This window comes from Crassostrea angulata, chromosome 10, assembly GCF_025612915.1.
Source record: "Crassostrea angulata isolate pt1a10 chromosome 10, ASM2561291v2, whole genome shotgun sequence".
NCBI classification, from domain to species: domain Eukaryota; kingdom Metazoa; phylum Mollusca; class Bivalvia; order Ostreida; family Ostreidae; genus Magallana; species Magallana angulata.
Genome location: NC_069120.1, coordinates 43653134 through 43671632, shown reverse-complemented (window position 1 = coordinate 43671632; position 18499 = coordinate 43653134). Strand labels below are relative to the sequence as shown.

Genomic DNA, 18499 nt, shown 5'->3' with positions numbered 1-18499 from the left:
ACAATGATACATACTAAACGTAGGATTATCCTCTCTTTTAAAGACTTCCGGCCAATTCTGCAATTGTTTGAACGATGATGAACTAAACTAAAAGAGGGAAGATTATATCATTGTATTTTAAGCCAAAACTGGAATAACAATTTTTATCTGCGCCATATTACAACAGAAACACATCAATTATCCTTCGCGCAACTTGTTGCGAAGGGAATATACCATCGCTGCTGTGCGTGTGTGTCGTGTGTGTGTGTATGTATATGTATGTATGTGTGTCCATTTCAGCCTTTTTAGCAAGATTCAAAGAAAACCCTCGCATGCATGTTTATCAAACATCGTACACTTCATAAGCATGTTTAAGGACAAACCCTATCTATTTTCAAGGAATTATGTAACATATTCTTTTAAAAATATCCTTAAGATTACAACACTTAAAAAATTTTTGTAAGACTTTCGGTTCGTGAAAGTAAACATTTCAAATCAACAATTTAATATTTTGTCAGATGTAGGCCCTGTAAAGGTAAGAAGCAAAGGTTTTTGAGAAATGGGGAGCTGGAAGGATGTTCAAAGTGAAATACTGAAGCAAACAGGAGATAAAATCAATTTAATCAAAACAAACAGCCGTCTGAGCCGAATTTCGGGATATATTTAACGAATCACTTGGAGAATAACAGGTTTATAATACAGAAGAAACTTTGACGAATATCGTCAACATGATTAACCGGGAATTTATTTCATATAAATCGCTGAAGATACGTTACTCTTTTTAAAATATTGGGGGTTAAAATTACGATATATTAACTCGAGTTTTCTCATAGAGCAGACTATAAATCGCCTGATCTTAGCTACATTTTATATTCAATATGACACTTAAATCTGCCTACACTAATTGTCTAGATGCGTAATGTATGTCAATGGATAAATAGAATTTATAAAACTATATTAAATTTAACACGTTTGTGATGTTTTCGCTAGTGATGGGAGGAATGGTACAACCACGTAAATGCGCCCATCCCCCATAGAAACACCCCAGAGCGTGCATGGGGATATGAATAAACAAAATATTTTAATTCAAAGTAGTTTTTAACAAGTTGAATATTACATGTTTATTCCTAAATATTAATAATTTATAATGTTTTATTTTTAAAAAAAAAAGGAAATTTTTTTAAAAGTTATATTGCATCTCAAGACATACAATCTCATGTAGTATACATAAAATGAGAAAATTGAATTTTGAAATTTATTCTTGAAACAACATTACAGATGCACATTGTAATACAATACAGATGTGAAAATACATCAGGATTTGACATTAAGTATCGATCCCTGTGAAGATGTCTTTTTATTGTCATCACAAATAGCGGTTCACCATTCACTGTTACACAATCTCAGACCAAAAAAAATGAAAATATTCAGTTATACAATTAAAGCATAAATAAAAATTATGACATATTACAAAGGCATGTCTCTTTTGACCACTTCTGTGTACAATTTACAGTGTCTTACATGGTCCAAACTATAATAACACATGTCCGTCGTGTACGGAAATTCTGGACGGAGAGAATGCATGGGGGCGGATCAAACACTGAAATCACCAGCAGGACTTGAACACGTTGATCTAGATTCGCATTAGTTTGGCAAAATCAATCCCCGTTGTTACAGTTGAGTAAAGATCAACGAGATTTGGCTTTGAACTCTTTGACCATTTTCGACATTTCACGCATGGCTTCAAAGAGTCCTTCCCCCGTTTTTGCGCACGCAGCCTGGATGTACCATTTCCGTGATGTGAGTTTATGCAGAGTCATTAGGTCTGCAACCTCAGATGGTTTCAATGCATCTGTAATCAATCGTGTAATCTTGATATTAGAAAAATATAGTAGAATATAAAACAGATTTGAAGTCATTACAAGTATAGTTGTATCAGATAATTTCATTTCATTTGTTCATGTTTCTTTTGTTTTCTATTTCAGTACTACAAACTGATATACTAACTTGGTAAATCTTGTTTGTTGGCAATCACTACCACAGGAACTTCCCTCATTTCGTCAGTGTCCAGGATCCCGAACAGCTCCTCACGTGATTCGGCGATTCGTTCCCTATCACTGCTGTCCACAACAAATAACAACCCTGATGAAAAAAAAAATAATAATCATGATATTCGATGTTATATTTCAATATTTATGATAAATGAAACTGGAGATGTCATTCCTACATTTTCAGACAAATAAGAGCACATTTTTAAAAATTTCGACATAATTATTATGATACATATGTATGTGTATACATTTTATGGTACGTTGTTTCATTTGTTAAATGTTCAAGAGTTTGTTTTTGGTTGGGATTTTTTGGAATGTCAAGAATTCTTCATTAAAGTTTTCTTTATAATCAACCAAAATTTAATAAATGTAAATCGTCGAGTTTCATGATTATGTCAACTTGCACATTTCGTAACATATTTTAAAATATTTGCGATGTAAAAAAAATACCTTCTGTATTCTGATAGTATATTCTCCACAGAGGTCTGATTTTGTTCTGTCCGCCGACGTCCCACACCGTGAAGGACACGCCTTTTACCGGCTCCACCGTCTCTACGTTAAACCCAATGGTCGGAATGGTGTGCACGTTTTCATTTAGTTTCACTTTGTATAAAATCGATGTTTTCCCTTAAAAAGAAAATATTACATGTACAATAAGAGAAATTTTATGTGATACATCTGTGATATATATATATAACACAGAAATTAATAGTGAATATCAAATAAATATTTAATTTGAGATTATTCAGATATAAAAATTTTAATTTGATTAAATTCTGGGAAATCCCATAGGATACATGTACATATACATGTATCTATAAAACCACACTTACCCGCAGCATCTAAGCCCAGCATAAGGATTCTTGCTGGTGTCTCGGAACTAAAAGACTCAAATACAGAGTATAGTCTAGACAGAAATAAACCCATTTTCCTGTATTTTTATAAAATTCTTTCACCTAGGTCTATCTTGTATGATCAGTAATATTATCAGAATGATTAAAGGGCCCAGTGCAATTCTTTATATACCTATATCAGAACAGGTTATTTTTAACGCGTTAAATGCCATGTGCTGGCTACCTCCAACGTGTCTGTATATGACGAAACTATACACACAAACACAGCGCGAGAGATTCCGAATGGTCTTAATCTGGTGTTGCTATATACTGGAGTTGTAAAGCATTACAGGTTTCAGTTTTCATATTAAATTATAATTTTAAAAATAAGAGCTATTGCAATATAAAAAAAAGTACAAGAAATGCTGTCATTTGTGAATATTAATTTTTAAAAAATAATAAAAAATAAATAATTCTCATCATAGTGTACATAAATGACGGTTTGGCTTTCTGTTTTTCTTCATAAATGATGTATACAAACAAATTCACTTAATGCTTTTTAACATGTTACAACCATGATATAAAAAACTTTTCATCAATTCTCCCCAAAATGTCTTTTCTGAAAGGATTTTTTTTTTCAATTATAGTATGGAATAATAAAAACATGCTTATTTTATTAGATTTATAAATTCCAATTATAATACCACGGGTTTAATCGGTAGTAAAGCTAGGGTTCAGGCGTTTGGTCGTTTGGTACGTGTACATGTGTTCCCATTTCGCCTTAACTATGAAATACAAATTAAAAAGTAGTAAGGCGAAATGTGAATTTCTTGATGAACCGATGTTAAAACAGAACTTGTAAACTGGTGAGATGTTTTGATAATAATTGGTTAATAACACAGGTAATTAAAGATAATGAGATTGGAAAAATAAAGAAAAATCAATGTTATGTGAACATTAATAATAAAAAATTAAAAAAAAAAATCATATGAGAAAGTAGATGTAAAAGATTCATTTTAAAATTCAATATTAGAATAATGAATCAGTTTGAAATAGAACTCGCATGTAGGAAAAAATTGAATACAGCGATTTAAATGCTAAAAAGTATCTTTTAATCTTTTTGATAAATGTCATTAATCTTGAAGTTCATCAATTTTACCCGAAATTCTATGAATTGTTCTTATTGTGGAGCTAAATCATTTGTTTATTGATTCATTTTTTATTTCCCTTGAGAAGGCTTGATAAGATACATAACTATAGTTAAATAATAATAATAATAATAATATGTTTTTGATTTTTGTTTTGCTTTTTTTTCGGTTTTTTTTATTAAGAGGCTGTCCAAGCAAACATCAGGCGAATATATAAGAAAACGTCGCACATCGATTTTCACGAATTTTTTGTTTTCCCTCTGAAATAGTTTCTTTGTATTCTCTTTTGACCCACTATAATGATGATTTGCTTGAAAAAATAATTTAAGTGGTTATTCGGACGGGAAGATATATATTTCATTCTCTTATATAAATCATTGAAACCATGTACCAAACTGTGAGCTTTAAAATCCAATACATTGTTATTGGTGAGGGTTTGTAATTTTTATAAATAAGAAAAATATTTTGAATTTTTATTGATAAAATAAAATGAGTGGGAAAAGCTTGCGTTGAAAAATTGTAGACAAGGTTTGATAATTTCAGTTACCTCCCTTGCCAAATGAATATTTGGAGGCTTAAAAACTTAATAAAAAAATAAAAGCAATAAATTTTCAAATATAAATAATTCATATAAAATCATCTTAATTGTTTATGATAGACATAATTTTTTTTAACGCTGAAATATATTTTAAAAAAATATTCAGTGCGGGTATATTTTCAAAACCAGTGTAAACAAAGATGGCCGCCGCTAACGTCTGTGCACAGCATGCTGCCAGAGTTGATTGTTTTTCGGTGTTCTGGTGATGTTGTCTCGATCTCAAATATCATTGGCAGTTAAATCAGGTCGCCAATAATAGTAAGCATCCCGAACCTTTTATTGAAACTGAGATAAATTACTGTTACCAGACAAATTTCAACGAGTCAGCCAACAAATTATGCAGCTATGGGTACATTGATGTACACATCCTCTCCTCAAAGAAAAAAGCAAGAGATGCTCAACTGATGACGACAGAGGAATGTTATTTCTTGACAAATGGGTAGTTCAAGAGGGGTCAGGTAAATAATATGCATTGAGAGAGAGAGAGAGAGAGAGAGAGAGAGAGAGAGCATTCTTACATTTATATTATTTAATATCAGATGTTTACTTGCACATTTAATTTGTATTAATTGCATTCACATACCGTGAATAAATCTTTGTAAAAAGAAAGTACAACAATAATCATAGAGTGTTTCATGTGGTTAATATTGGGAAAATATCCTACATCTCTTTAATTTTTTTTTTTTAAATATTGCTTTGTTAAAAATTGAAGAAAAAAAATGTTATGAAATGACGAGTTTTTATAACATACACAGCAGAAAATATGGGGCGGGTTTTTTTTTGTTAGCACAGCAATATTATTTAACACAGCAGCTATTGACTTGGCAATCGGTCAGAGCTAGTACATATCTGACATGTGACAAGAAATGTAAATAAACAATTTCACACAACAGTATGATATTAGTTTTGCTAATGATAATCAGAATATGAAATGGAATTTCTGTATGTGTTCCACAATATTTATTATCAATTTTAAGATCTTAACACTTCAAGGTACATGAATTTGTTTTAGGCAAAAAAAAAAAATATGTGTGTTTCCGGTTTCCCGACCGACCCTATTTTTTATGCGCCGACCCTAACACTTTTTATTCCAAATCCAAATTACCAACCGTAATTGGTTTAAACAATAGAGTCTTACAAATCAGGGTTCAAAAAACGCTTGTAACTATTCAATAGAAAACAACACTTATCAAAGCGTTTAAAGATTTCTAAGTGCAGATTGACAGTATGGATGAAAGTTATCCTTGGTTATTTTAGCTTAATTATCAATGCAATAAATAGTTTCATAGGGCTGTGATGTGTTAAAAATTAATATAAAGATGTACAAGAAAAAAGGAGAGGCAAAGTTTTTTGGTTTTTTTTTTATTTCTGGGTGTGGAGACTGCAGACATCGTAAGTCTTTGAATAGGCCCAACAATCATTCACATATTATAAATATGATTTTAAAATGCTGCAGTTCAATTGCAAATGAAGTATTTAAAATTAGTCTTAAACCATTAATTATGTATTCATTTTTTTTGGAATTATTGAAAAGATTAAATTCTAGGGCTCTCGTCTGATCAACCAGAATTTCCTCTGTTTCTGAATTCAACACTTACAATTACGATATTAATGTTTATTGTTATGTCAGTTGACCAGGAAAACAGAACTAATAACCAATTTATGATAAATTTGTGGTAATGGGTATTATACTCTGTTAATTTATAGTGGCTGTCATATTTATATTTTCTATTTACATGAAATTAAAATTTTGAAATTCGTATACATTCTAAATAAACCTTAGATTTAAGAAAGCTTTAATTCTGTAACAGTTGTCTCTATCCACGATTGCTCCACCTGTAAAATACATTTTCTTATTGTATAGAAAAATCATATGCTAGGAAAGGGGAAAACTTAAAAGCTCATTTATAAAAAAAAAAAAAAAAAAAAAAAAAAGCCGACCTACCTACCCTATTTTAAAATTTGATGAAATAGGAAACACACCTATTTTTTTTTTTGGCCTTATCATGTGTTTCAGAATCTCTATTTTTTTTTTAGAGAAGTGCAAATGAAATATTCTTCTGGAAAATACTGTCCTTCTATATTTAAACTTGAAAAAAAACCTACAAGATCGCTGAAAGAACAAAAAAACCATCAAGTTGCTTGGCATGATGGATCTGGATGACTTATACAGCATCTAATATCATTGGTAAAAATGATATTCCTGCATATAAAACAATGAAAGTGTGCCCAATAAAAAAAGAAGATCAAGAAGGGGGTTCAGGGATTATGTGAAGCAGTAATTTGAAAGGATATATTTAGATGGCAGTGAAACTAACTAGATTTGCAGGTCATTATATAAATGGCCACATTCATTTAAATTAACCAATGTTTTCCTAAGGAGTGGTTGAATTTTCAGAAGATATCACTTGGAATTTGTTTTTCTCAATTTAATCATCTGCACATTTTTCTTCAATGAATAAAGGATGCAAACAAGACTAAAATAAGATGCTTTGAAGTTTGTCTGATTGACCTTATGAGAGAGAGAGAGAGAGAGAGAGAGAGAGAGAGAGAGAGAGAGAGAGAGAGAGAGAGAGAAATTGAATGAACTTGTCTTCATGCATCATGCACTGTATGTAAATGTTATCATTTAGCAATTTAATGCTCAATAAATTGTTAAATTGTTATCTTGCATGAGTTTATTCTCTGTTTATTTATTCCAAATTGCTACTGCACACTTTCTTAGATAACTAATTTAATTTTAATTTTATTATTAGTTTGATATTTTCATCTATTATGGTTGTTTGTCATACTATGAAAGTAACTTATACTAGCCTAGTTAATTTGTATGTTAAGAGATTTCAATATTTTGAGTAAATAACTAAATATAATTAAATATATTAATTAGTACAACAGTATCCACTGTTAACATGCAAATACTTAGCATTAGCAATATTATAAAATAACACTGTCCAAGTAAATTGTCCAAACATGGCATTGATACATATAAATGAAATGTATTCTTTCACTCTTATGCACTGCTTATTTATTCGAATATGTACAACATGCTTGAAAGTTAGTCAGCTGAGTAATTTAGAAATACATTTTTAAAAAGAGGAAAATACAGTTTAAAAGAGGCACACTGATTCTTATATGACCATGGATTTGATTTGGGAATAGGGTTTAATGAGGGGGGGGGGGGGGGGGGAATTCAAAGCATACTGTCCCATGTATATTTTAGCTGCTCGTCATACTTAGATTATAGAATGGATTAGTATGGGGGATCCAAAAATGGGGGGGGGTTGGGGGGTTGGGTTGTGATGTCTGACGTTTCTGCTAGATTCATTGTGGACTTAGTCTGACTAAATAATTGTTGTATACGAGTCTGTTTATGTTAATTTTTACCCAAAAGTTAAACACCTGCCTAGAATTTCCAAAAGCTACCCGACTGAAAGTAGAGGTCACATTTCTTAGTTCTCATTCCAAAACAGTTGTATGCATTCATTTTGAAACTTTGGATTGAACAAGTTGCTAATGGCACTAATATAGAGATAATAACAAATTCAAATGTTACTACTAAGAAGAAATGATTTGATATATTAACGTGTATTTGTACATTATGGAATTGTTATAATTGTTTTGTTTAAAAAAACAACAACAAAAACCCCTCGAATTCAGTAGTACCAATGATAAATTGGATTTGACCTTTTCGCACAATTTGATAAAAAAAAAACTGCTTTATTTAAGCTAATACCACTTCAATATTATTATCCCACCAAGTTTATTACCAGTTTAAGAAGAAAATTTTAGTTAATACTTATTGAAAACACACAAATACATTGAATTTGAAAAATACATTCAGTTTTACACTGCATTAATTATTATTCCTTATTCAGTGATTAACACATTTTGAATCCTTATTCTCAAATTTATGTACTTCATGAAATACTGAAAACCCTTAAAACAATTTGAATGTATATTAGACCATCCAAATAGTGAAATGTTCAGCTAATTTTCTTCAGTTGTGAATAGTTTTAGCAGACTTAAACTTAGTTTTCAACAATTTTGTCAAAATGACCTTTTTGCACTTAAAATTATGAAAAATGTTGGTTTTTGATGAGTGATCATTATTTCTTTCTTCATAAAGCATTTCCTATTATAAAGATATAAGCATGTATTAAATTATAGTCAATATTTGTGACATGAACTCTGTCATTCACTGTCTTTTAACAATAATAATAACACGTTATGCATGGAAAAACTTCATTTTCAATGTTAAAAATGGGTAATTTTTTGCAACTGCTTCTACGAGACCAATGCTGTTCCCACTGAATTTATTTTTGTTTCTCAAAATTTCATTTCTCAGGTTTATAAAAGTGCCTCATTTTTTCCTTTCATGAAAATGTATTGGATTTTATTGAAATTTCAAATTAACATTAAAATACCAGAGTTTTCGTTGACAAAATATGCATCAACTTTGATAAGGCATATATTTTTGTTTGAAATATATTTATACTTTAAAAGCAGTCTAAGTTAAAGAGTTGGGTGTGTTTAAACTAAATAGTATAAATTTTAAAAAGGTTTAATAGAATTAAGTAGTTTTACAACTTATCAAACTTCACAATATTTTTACAACTTCTGTGACCTTTTTGCACTTAACATGTTCCAAATTCAAAAATAGCCATTTTTCTGCCTAGTTAGGCATACAATGAACTTTTTCTTTCACATATATTACAATCATGTTAAAATGAAGTGATACAAATTTTTTTATTGAAATCCAAGACATAGCATGTGCAAAGCCCTGCCTGAATTTTGATTGGACAGCCTCTTAATATTTCTTTGTACGGGCAATGATATTAGAAGACTCTTGCTCTCAATAATTCGTAAGCCCTTGTCTTTCGTCTGTTGGATCATACATACATATGTACATAGTGTACACAGCAAATAAAGGCACTCTTTGTTTTATTTGAATTTCAGTTTAATTTCCAATGAGTAACAAAATAAAAATAACAGTATCAAAATATAATTTAGTATAACAGTATAAATAATGTTTATTAACACAATACCGGTATATCGGCGAAAATGCATATCTTATAAAAATATAAACATATTAATTATATATACATCTATCATTGACTGGGTTTGGCAAATACATCAACGTGACTGTATTGATTAAGCTATAAAGTTAACAATGAAATTATCATCATATGTAGATACACACGAATAGATAGTGAAATGTTACAAAATGCCTCGAGTGTAATGAAAGCCTTCGCCAGCGTTCGGTTCTTAAAATTCATAGAACATCGATACGAATTAATAATTCTTCATTTTTACAGACAATTAGCAAACTGCAATTCAATGAAACCATTGATGCTTTAATGTCAGTCAAATATCAAAATATATTCTCGTACACATGGAATCACGAACAGCGTACTAATGGTGCCGTGATTCAGGATTCTCCCAGATGATGCTGTTTGAAGTGCGCTTGTCATAAACCATATATTTGAATAAAAAGACTTCATCTCGTCTTTTTCTTGTTTTCTTTTACCATGGAAGACAGCTCTTTCATGGCCTCAAAAATCCCTTCCCCATGTGTTGCACATGCAGCCTGAATGTGCCATTTTCGTGAAGTCATCTTGTGTAAGCTCATCAAATTTGCCACTTCAAATGTACTTAATGCATCTATCAAAAAGATAATGTTCAAGATGTTAAGAATGATACGTAATGTATATTCTAAATTTCATTTTCTTACAAAACTCTATTTCTTTCTCTCTATCTCCATCTCCTTACTCGGAAGATCCTGTTTATTGGCAATGACCACCACCGGAACTCCTCTCATCTCATCGCTGTTTAAAAACCCAAAGAGTTTTTCACGCGACTCCAATATTCTTTCTCTGTCATTACTGTCCACTACATACATTAACCCTGCAGTAAAGAAATATTGTTTGAGGCTATTATATTTTAATATGGATCTTTATCCCCCCCCCCTCCTTTTTTTTTTACAAAAAAAAAAGAATATAAAAGTTCAAGATTTGTGCAATGGAAATTCATATTAATTCACCTTCGGCATTTTGAAAGTAATATCTCCAATGAGGTCTGATTTTGTCCTGACCCCCGACGTCCCAGACGTTGAAGGTCACGCCCTTTACGGGGGACACATTCTCCACATTGAAACCTATGGTAGGGATGGTGGACACAATCTCGTTCAGCTTTATCTTGTACAATATTGTTGTCTTTCCTGCAAGGAACTATAACTATGTTACTGGGCTGATCAGATTTCTACACTAGTCAGTAACTGAGTGTCATCTCTAATTTGAGTAGTGAATTGAAAACATTGAATACAAAAGATCAAAAACAAAGAAGACTCGGCAGGAATCTGGTCGCGCAGGGAAAGTGAAAATTTTATCGATTAATTTTGCAATTTTTTCAAATTATAACCGTTGTTTGGTTTCTTTTGGACGTGGAATGGGTAGAAAAATGTTTGACATGCAAAAGGTTTTATCATTATATGGATCTAAATATAGCAACACGACGCAATTGATGCTAAATTTACAGCTGTTTAAAATTAATGTGTTGTCTCTGGGTCTTTTCTCCACAAATTTGAAACGTGTAAAGATGACATATTTCAACATAAAAAATGTCCCTTTTTAAAGAAAGATGGAATAATGACCCAGAGATTACAATTAAAAATATGTACTTCTTCAAAATATCTAACAAAGTCCAGATATACAAAAATGTTATTTAAAATACTTCTTTATACCACATACTTGAAAGTCTTCCCTTGCTCTCTGGTTTCGTCCTGGATTAGTGTTTTTGGTTCAAATCCTGCTTGTGATATTTTTTTTTTCTTCAATTTTTTAAAAAACTTTTTTGTGTTTAAATGTATGATAATATAACATTATGTTCAACAATAGAATATATTTTAATTTGTCATTATTGATTCTGCCATATGCACACTATTTTCTGTTCTTATTTCTAGTTTATTATGATACACAATATAACTTAATATAATTGTATTAAAATATATATGCATCAACATTTCAAACATAACTATTTATTGGTTGACCCCTGATTGCCCTTTTAAAACAGCTTGTGAGTTATTTCTAATAGTCGGAATAGACATGTTCAGCTCTCAACATAATATAGCTTGCAATGTTTGAATAATCAATTTTTGTTCGAACCAGTAGCATTTCGAGGTTATAGACATTGAAATTCCAAATGCTTCGTGTCGATGATTATCTTGTGCGCCTACAAATGTACTTTCTTAATTAGATTATAAAAAGGGTTAAATTCGTATGTGTAAAATGACATTGGCAATTGTTTTAAGGGGAACAACTTACCAGCAGCGTCTAATCCCAGCATGACAACCCGTGCCGGAGATCCAGAGGAAAAAGACTCGAAAAGATCCCTTAATCTGGAGAACAATAAACCCATGCTTATTAATCAAGTCATTATTTCTGTCTGCTAAGGGGGCCCAAACCTCATTTTTTAATGGTGTATAATTTCCGACAATCCGATCTTCTCCAGCGTGTCAGGTATGATGAAATAGGGTGTGAATGTAAACAAACCGAGGCCTTACGAATGTGTCAGTAGGGTATAATTACCCTAAAAGATAAGTTATACCTTAATAAACAACATTAGTGCACCATACTGTGATACATTTACACCACACGCACTTGTTTTTGCGACAAATAGTTACTGTATTAAAAAAAACAAGGTGTTAGTATATATACTGCTATTGTTCTCAACTATTATAGGACTAATGTGTGGTTCCTTTAACTATTTGTTTAAAACTCAATTATACTGCTAGAATGAAAAATGCGCATATCTAGAAGGGGGATATCAGGGAGCACCTTCCTCACTCCTGAAATTGCTGGATCCGCGTATACATTTAGAACAGGTTCTTAACCATACAAACTACATTAAAATAAATCAAGGAACAATTCCTTTGGTTTTTGCGATGCGTTCCTCTCTTCCATTCTACTATATAAAAAATCATTTTATCTCCTGTTACGATATACCGGGATATTGAGGTCCAATCTTCGAAAATATTGTTATTCTGTATTTGTTATTTGTACAATATTTTGTTTCAATGGTATGCATAATTTCATTGTCCGTGTGATGAAAATAACTTGTAAAGGATCACCTGCCACTTCACATCTTGAAAGTACGTAGCTATTTAGTCAATTAAACTCTGTGTATAGCCAGATAATCTGGGTATAACTTGTTATTATTGTAGCGGTATTGTAGCGGTAAAAATAACAAGTGAAAAGCTGTCAATGTGACAGCAAACCGGGTTTTCTTTTGTGTAAACTGTATCCATAATCCATGTCAACCCGTATCCAGTGAAATAGAGTACCCTACATGTATATGCAACATTTTGCCAAAAAATGACTAAGTTCAAAAGCTGGTATTTTTTTCATAAATTATCGGAAATCAAAATCCTAGCAATATGCACACCTCTGATATATGTACAATTGATCTGCAAAAGAACAACTTCCTATCTTGAGAACTGTAGGAGGAGTTATCCGTACAATGAGGGTACCCTATATGCAATATTTTGCCAACAAATGACTAAGTTCAAAAGCTGGTATTTTTTCGATAAATTATCCGAAATCAAAATCCTAGCAATATGCACACCTCTGATATATGTACAATTGATCTGCAAAAGAACAACTTCCTATCTTGAGAACTGAAGGAGGAGTTATCCGTACAATGAGGGTACCCTATATGCAACATTTTGCCAAAAAATGACTAAGTTCAAAAGCTGGTATTTTTTCGATAAATTATCGGAAATCAAAATCCTAGCAATATGCACACCTCTGATATATGTACAATTGATCTGCAAAAGAACAACTTCCTATCTTGAGAACTGTAGGAGGAGTTATCCGTACAATGAGGGTACCCTATATGCAATATTTTGCCAACAAATGACTAAGTTCAAAAGCTGGTATTTTTTCGATAAATTATTGGAAATCAAAATCCTAGGAATATGCACACCTCTGATATATGTACAATTGATCTGCAAAAGAACAACTTCCTATCTTGAGAACTGTAGGAGGAGTTATCCGTACAATGAGGGTACCCTATATGCAATATTTTGCCAAAAAATGACTAAGTTCAAAAGCTGGTATTTTTTTCATAAATTATTGGAAATCAAAATCCTAGCAATATGCACACCTCTGATATATGTACAATTGATCTGCAAAAGAACAACTTCCTATCTTGAGAACTGTAGGAGGAGTTATCCGTACAATGAGGGTACCCTATATGCAACATTTTGCCAAAAAAGGACTAAGTTCAAAAGCTGGTATTTTTTCGATAAATTATCAGAAATCAAAATCCTAGGAATATGCACACCTCTGATATATGTACAATTGATCTGCAAAAGAACAACTTCCTATCTTGAGAACTGTAGGAGGAGTTATCCGTACAATGAGGGTACCCTATATGCAATATTTTGCCAACAAATGACTAAGTTCAAAAGCTGGTATTTTTTCGATAAATTATTCGAAATCAAAATCCTAGCAATATGCACACCTCTGATATATGTACAATTGATCTGCAAAAGAACAACTTCCTATCTTGAGAACTGTAGGAGGAGTTATCCGTACAATGAGGGTACCCTATATGCAACATTTTGCCAAAAAATGACTAAGTTCAAAAGCTGGTATTTTTTCGATAAATTATCCGAAATCAAAATCCTAGCAATATGCACACCTCTGATATATGTACAATTGATCTGCAAAAGAACAACTTCCTATCTTGAGAACTGTAGGAGGAGTTATCCGTACAATGAGGGTACCCTATATGCAATATTTTGCCAACAAATGACTAAGTTCAAAAGCTGGTATTTTTTTCATAAATTATTGGAAATCAAAATCCTAGCAATATGCACACCTCTGATATATGTACAATTGATCTGCAAAAGAACAACTTCCTATCTTGAGAACTGTAGGAGGAGTTATCCGTACAATGAGGGTACCCTATATGCAACATTTTGCCAAAAAATGACTAAGTTCAAAAGCTGGTATTTTTTCGATAAATTATCGGAAATCAAAATCCTAGCAATATGCACACCTCTGATATATGTACAATTGATCTGCAAAAGAACAACTTCCTATCTTGAGAACTGTAGGAGGAGTTATCCGTACAATGAGGGTACCCTATATGCAACATTTTGCCAAAAAATGACTAAGTTCAAAAGCTGGTATTTTTTTCATAAATTATCCGAAATCAAAATCCTAGCAATATGCACACCTCTGATATATGTACAATTGATCTGCAAAAGAACAACTTCCTATCTTGAAAACTGTAGGAGGAGTTATCCGTACAATGAGGGTACCCTTTTGGCAGCCGCCCGCCCGCCCGCCATCCGCCCGCCCGCCATTTTCACCATTTTAATAACCGGATTTTTCCGTTGGAAAACCCGGTTAAAAATTTGCTATTATTTTTCCATAATTCCATCATTGACACATGACCTAAATGGGTGTGTTAGAGAGCATCACTTGGTTGCTTTGTGCCGGGTGGTAATACACAGTCTGCACTACCTGAAAATGACGTACTCTAGCTGTTGGGAACAAGCGAGTTCAGTGCACGATGAAAACAACGTTGAAATATCAATTATTCTAATTCTACATAATGATTAAAACATAATGTTAATATGAGTAATAATGTAAGGAATCATTTCATGACTTCTATGACTACTCATGATTTTTTCATTCCTTAGTGGACAACAACAAACAGATAAAGAGTTTTATCATTTCAATTTGCTCACAACATTACAGCATTGGCCTACTGTGTACAATTCCAACATAACAAAAGATTTGCATTCATACAATACAGCTCTGCTGTCAGAACAAGGGCCAGTGTTAGAAAAACAATTCTGTAAATGACACAAACAAAGGGAGGTAAGAATATCACATTTATACAAAGCAAAACTTTCCAGAGAGCTTACGAAAATAAAAAATAAAATTGGGTATAACTAATAGAAAGATGTTTTAAACAAAGGCCTTATGCTTATAGCCAATGCTCTGCACCCGTTTCACAACATTTTGTCATGATTTAGCACCTTTTATGATAGCACTAAGTCTTTGGTTCTTTACAACAATAGCATGATGTGTAAAAGTGTGAAGATTTTAATACTTTACACATATAAATATCGTGTGTGCATTGTGCATTATATTGGAGAAAGTCTGAAACCTCAATCCAGTACCATATCACAACCTTTATCTATTCTGAAAATTTATATTAAAAAAAACAAACAACGAAATAAAGAATGATTCACGATGTAATGTATATAAAATAGGCAGTGTTTATTTTTCCAAGAAGGGTGTTGTCAATGTTTAATAAACAGTATTAATTACATGTATACAATAACAAATACCTCAGTGACATTTATACTGTCAAATTATTGAACAGTAACTTATTTGTATGGATCTGCATTAACGAACTGTATTGTTCATGTACTTATTGTTTTACTGGTAGTAGTTAAATTATTGAACAGTAAATTAGTTGTATTTGCATTAACGAATTGTAATGTACATAATGTGGTACTGGTAGTAGTAAACTGAAGGCAAGATGCGTAATATTACATGATGATGCATCACACAATTACCGGCAACGTTTGCAAAAAAGCAGCGACTTTTCCTGACGTCGATTAATCTTAACGACAAAAAGTCCTCAAGTGATCATCTCGAAACTTTTTTGAATTCTTTAACTAATGTTACTAATTCGTTTATGGACTCGTGAAGTCCTTCACCATTTATTGCGCATGCGGGCTGTATGAACCATTTTCTAGAGGTTAGCTTGGTTAGGCACAAAAGGTCAGTCAAAGCAGATGTACTCAGAGCATCTGAAAAAGAAGTATTAATATTGAAGTGGTGTAATTTAACAGACTAACCTTTATATCTTTAAATCTACAGAAACTATGAAAGTTAGTTCATCAATTATATCAATACCCATTTTTAGTGGGTTTTGGGTGGTTTTCAAATATTTAGTCACAAGACCACCATTTAAGTTAATATACATTTAACATTCACAGTATAAATTTATACATATATATATCTATACAGAGAATAGAGAGTATAAGGAATATAACACGTTTGTTTTTTATACATTACTCTATAATACTCACTTGGTCGGTCCTGTTGGTTGGCAATGATCACCACAGGAACTCCCCTCATCTCATCGTTCTCCAAAATCCCAAATAGTTCTTCACGTGACTCTGAGAGTCTATCTCTGTCAGCGCTGTCCACTACATATATCAAACCTGTACAGAAATAGACACTTTAACTTTACTTAAAGTTTTATAAAAGTTTTGGTTAATAAAATAGAGGCAAATCTTAAAAAAGATAAATTTCTCCTCTCCTATTATTATTTTATGTGCGCACTGTTCATATCGTAGATCGGTACTGACCATGCGTGTTTTTGTAGTGGTATGACTGGTCCACTACCCCCGACGTCCCAGACGGTGAAGGACACACCTTTCATGGGTGACACGGTCTCCACGTTAAACCCACCGGTAGGGATACTCTCTATCTTCTCGTTCAGTTTGAACTGGTAAAGAATTGTTGTCTTGCCTTTGAAACAATCATAATTAAAAACATGTGGCGTATTTACTATAATCTAGTCAAATATAGGGGGAAAAATTAAGCTGATAGAACTACGTAAAAAAATTCTAAAAAGAACGTGTATGCTTTCACTGTCATAAATCTAAAAAAGATGAATTGATTTTGAATTTTTCATACCTGCAGCGTCTAGTCCAAGTATAAGAATTTTGTACTCTGTCTTTAAACAGGACTCGAATGCAGTTAACAGTCTAGTCAGTAATGATCCCATTATTATAAATATTGTTTTTCCAAGCAGAAGTTTATTTCTCAGTATAAACTGCCTGATTAATTCTGAAAACATGCCGTAATATTGATCGTTATATACCTGAATGTTGAGGTATAATAATCTACACGTGTGTCATTTAAATGTTGAATATTCTGCGTGTAAGTTGTGACGAACATCCTGGTCTATTTATAGTACATACCTAGTATGTAAATATCTATACATTCAAGAACCAAACAAAACTTTTTTGTACGTTAATAATTTTGTTGAATATTGTTTACATTTGATAGTGCTTAGTTTTACAGATAAAGTTTCATTTTTCAGAAAACTTTTTGACATATGATGTAACAATGCATTAGTGCATACATGTAACTTTCATGTTATGGATTTGAAATGAATCTGAAAATTTTTTATCTTTAAATTCCGATTGTATCAGTTTCCTGAAAAGGGTACTTTAGGGTGAACAATGTCCAAAATACCAATGAATATTTAAAATTTCAATATATAGTCATCAAAGTACAGTAAATCATCTTCTTTAGCAAATAAAGTTAAAACGGATATTAATCAAATCAATACATTTCGGATTACCGTTATAAGAGTTTGGGTTTTGTTGCACAGACACTTGTTTCATACAGTACGCATGTTTGATATAGAGAACAAATATGTTATTGTTTATAGTAAATCAAGTAAATAAGCTTACTGTGTGAAATGTGCGTCTGTGGTTTGTTGGTACATGTATATTTGGTACGTTAAGCTCTTTAAGAGGACTGGATGGCTGTGGCTATTTTTAGGATATTTCTACCTCCTTTAAATGAAGAGCTCTGTATTAGATGTAGGAAAATGTTTAAATTGGAATGCTAAAACATTTAGATTTTTTCTTTCTTTACTTAATGGCAGTGTATGGTCCAAAATATCATATTTTAATGTTTAAGGCAATACTGATGGTTAATTTGTTGATCATCCAGCCTCCTTATGAATCTTGTCCTTCAGTCGAGTACCACACAACGCTAAAAATTCAGTTAAAATCTGGTAAACGTTTGATATAGACAACGCTTAATAGCAAGATAACGCTTAATA

The 18499-nt window shown here is 31.9% G+C and overlaps 3 protein-coding genes across 3 annotated transcripts; all 3 read right to left on the bottom strand.

Moving 5' to 3' along the window:
• Window positions 1-1227: 1227 nt before the first annotated feature.
• Window positions 1228-3029, bottom strand: LOC128166894 (uncharacterized). Its single transcript, XM_052832346.1, has 4 exons — window positions 2864-3029; window positions 2481-2657; window positions 1987-2121; window positions 1228-1831 (listed from the first exon to the last, which is right to left on the bottom strand). The coding sequence occupies exons 1-4, from the start codon at window positions 2955-2957 to the stop codon at window positions 1668-1670; spliced, it is 570 nt and encodes a 189-aa protein (XP_052688306.1). The 5' UTR covers window positions 2958-3029; the 3' UTR covers window positions 1228-1667.
• A 6609-nt stretch (window positions 3030-9638) lies between these two features.
• LOC128167593 (uncharacterized) lies at window positions 9639-12813 on the bottom strand. The gene is made up of 4 exons (XM_052833391.1): window positions 11929-12813; window positions 10650-10826; window positions 10379-10513; window positions 9639-10270 (listed from the first exon to the last, which is right to left on the bottom strand). The coding sequence occupies exons 1-4, from the start codon at window positions 12020-12022 to the stop codon at window positions 10107-10109; spliced, it is 570 nt and encodes a 189-aa protein (XP_052689351.1). The 5' UTR covers window positions 12023-12813; the 3' UTR covers window positions 9639-10106.
• A 2261-nt stretch (window positions 12814-15074) lies between these two features.
• LOC128167338 (ADP-ribosylation factor-like) lies at window positions 15075-17428 on the bottom strand. Its single transcript, XM_052832999.1, has 4 exons — window positions 17338-17428; window positions 16981-17169; window positions 16725-16859; window positions 15075-16442 (listed from the first exon to the last, which is right to left on the bottom strand). The coding sequence occupies exons 1-4, from the start codon at window positions 17426-17428 to the stop codon at window positions 16279-16281; spliced, it is 579 nt and encodes a 192-aa protein (XP_052688959.1). The 3' UTR covers window positions 15075-16278.
• Between the last annotated feature and the right edge of the window lie 1071 nt (window positions 17429-18499).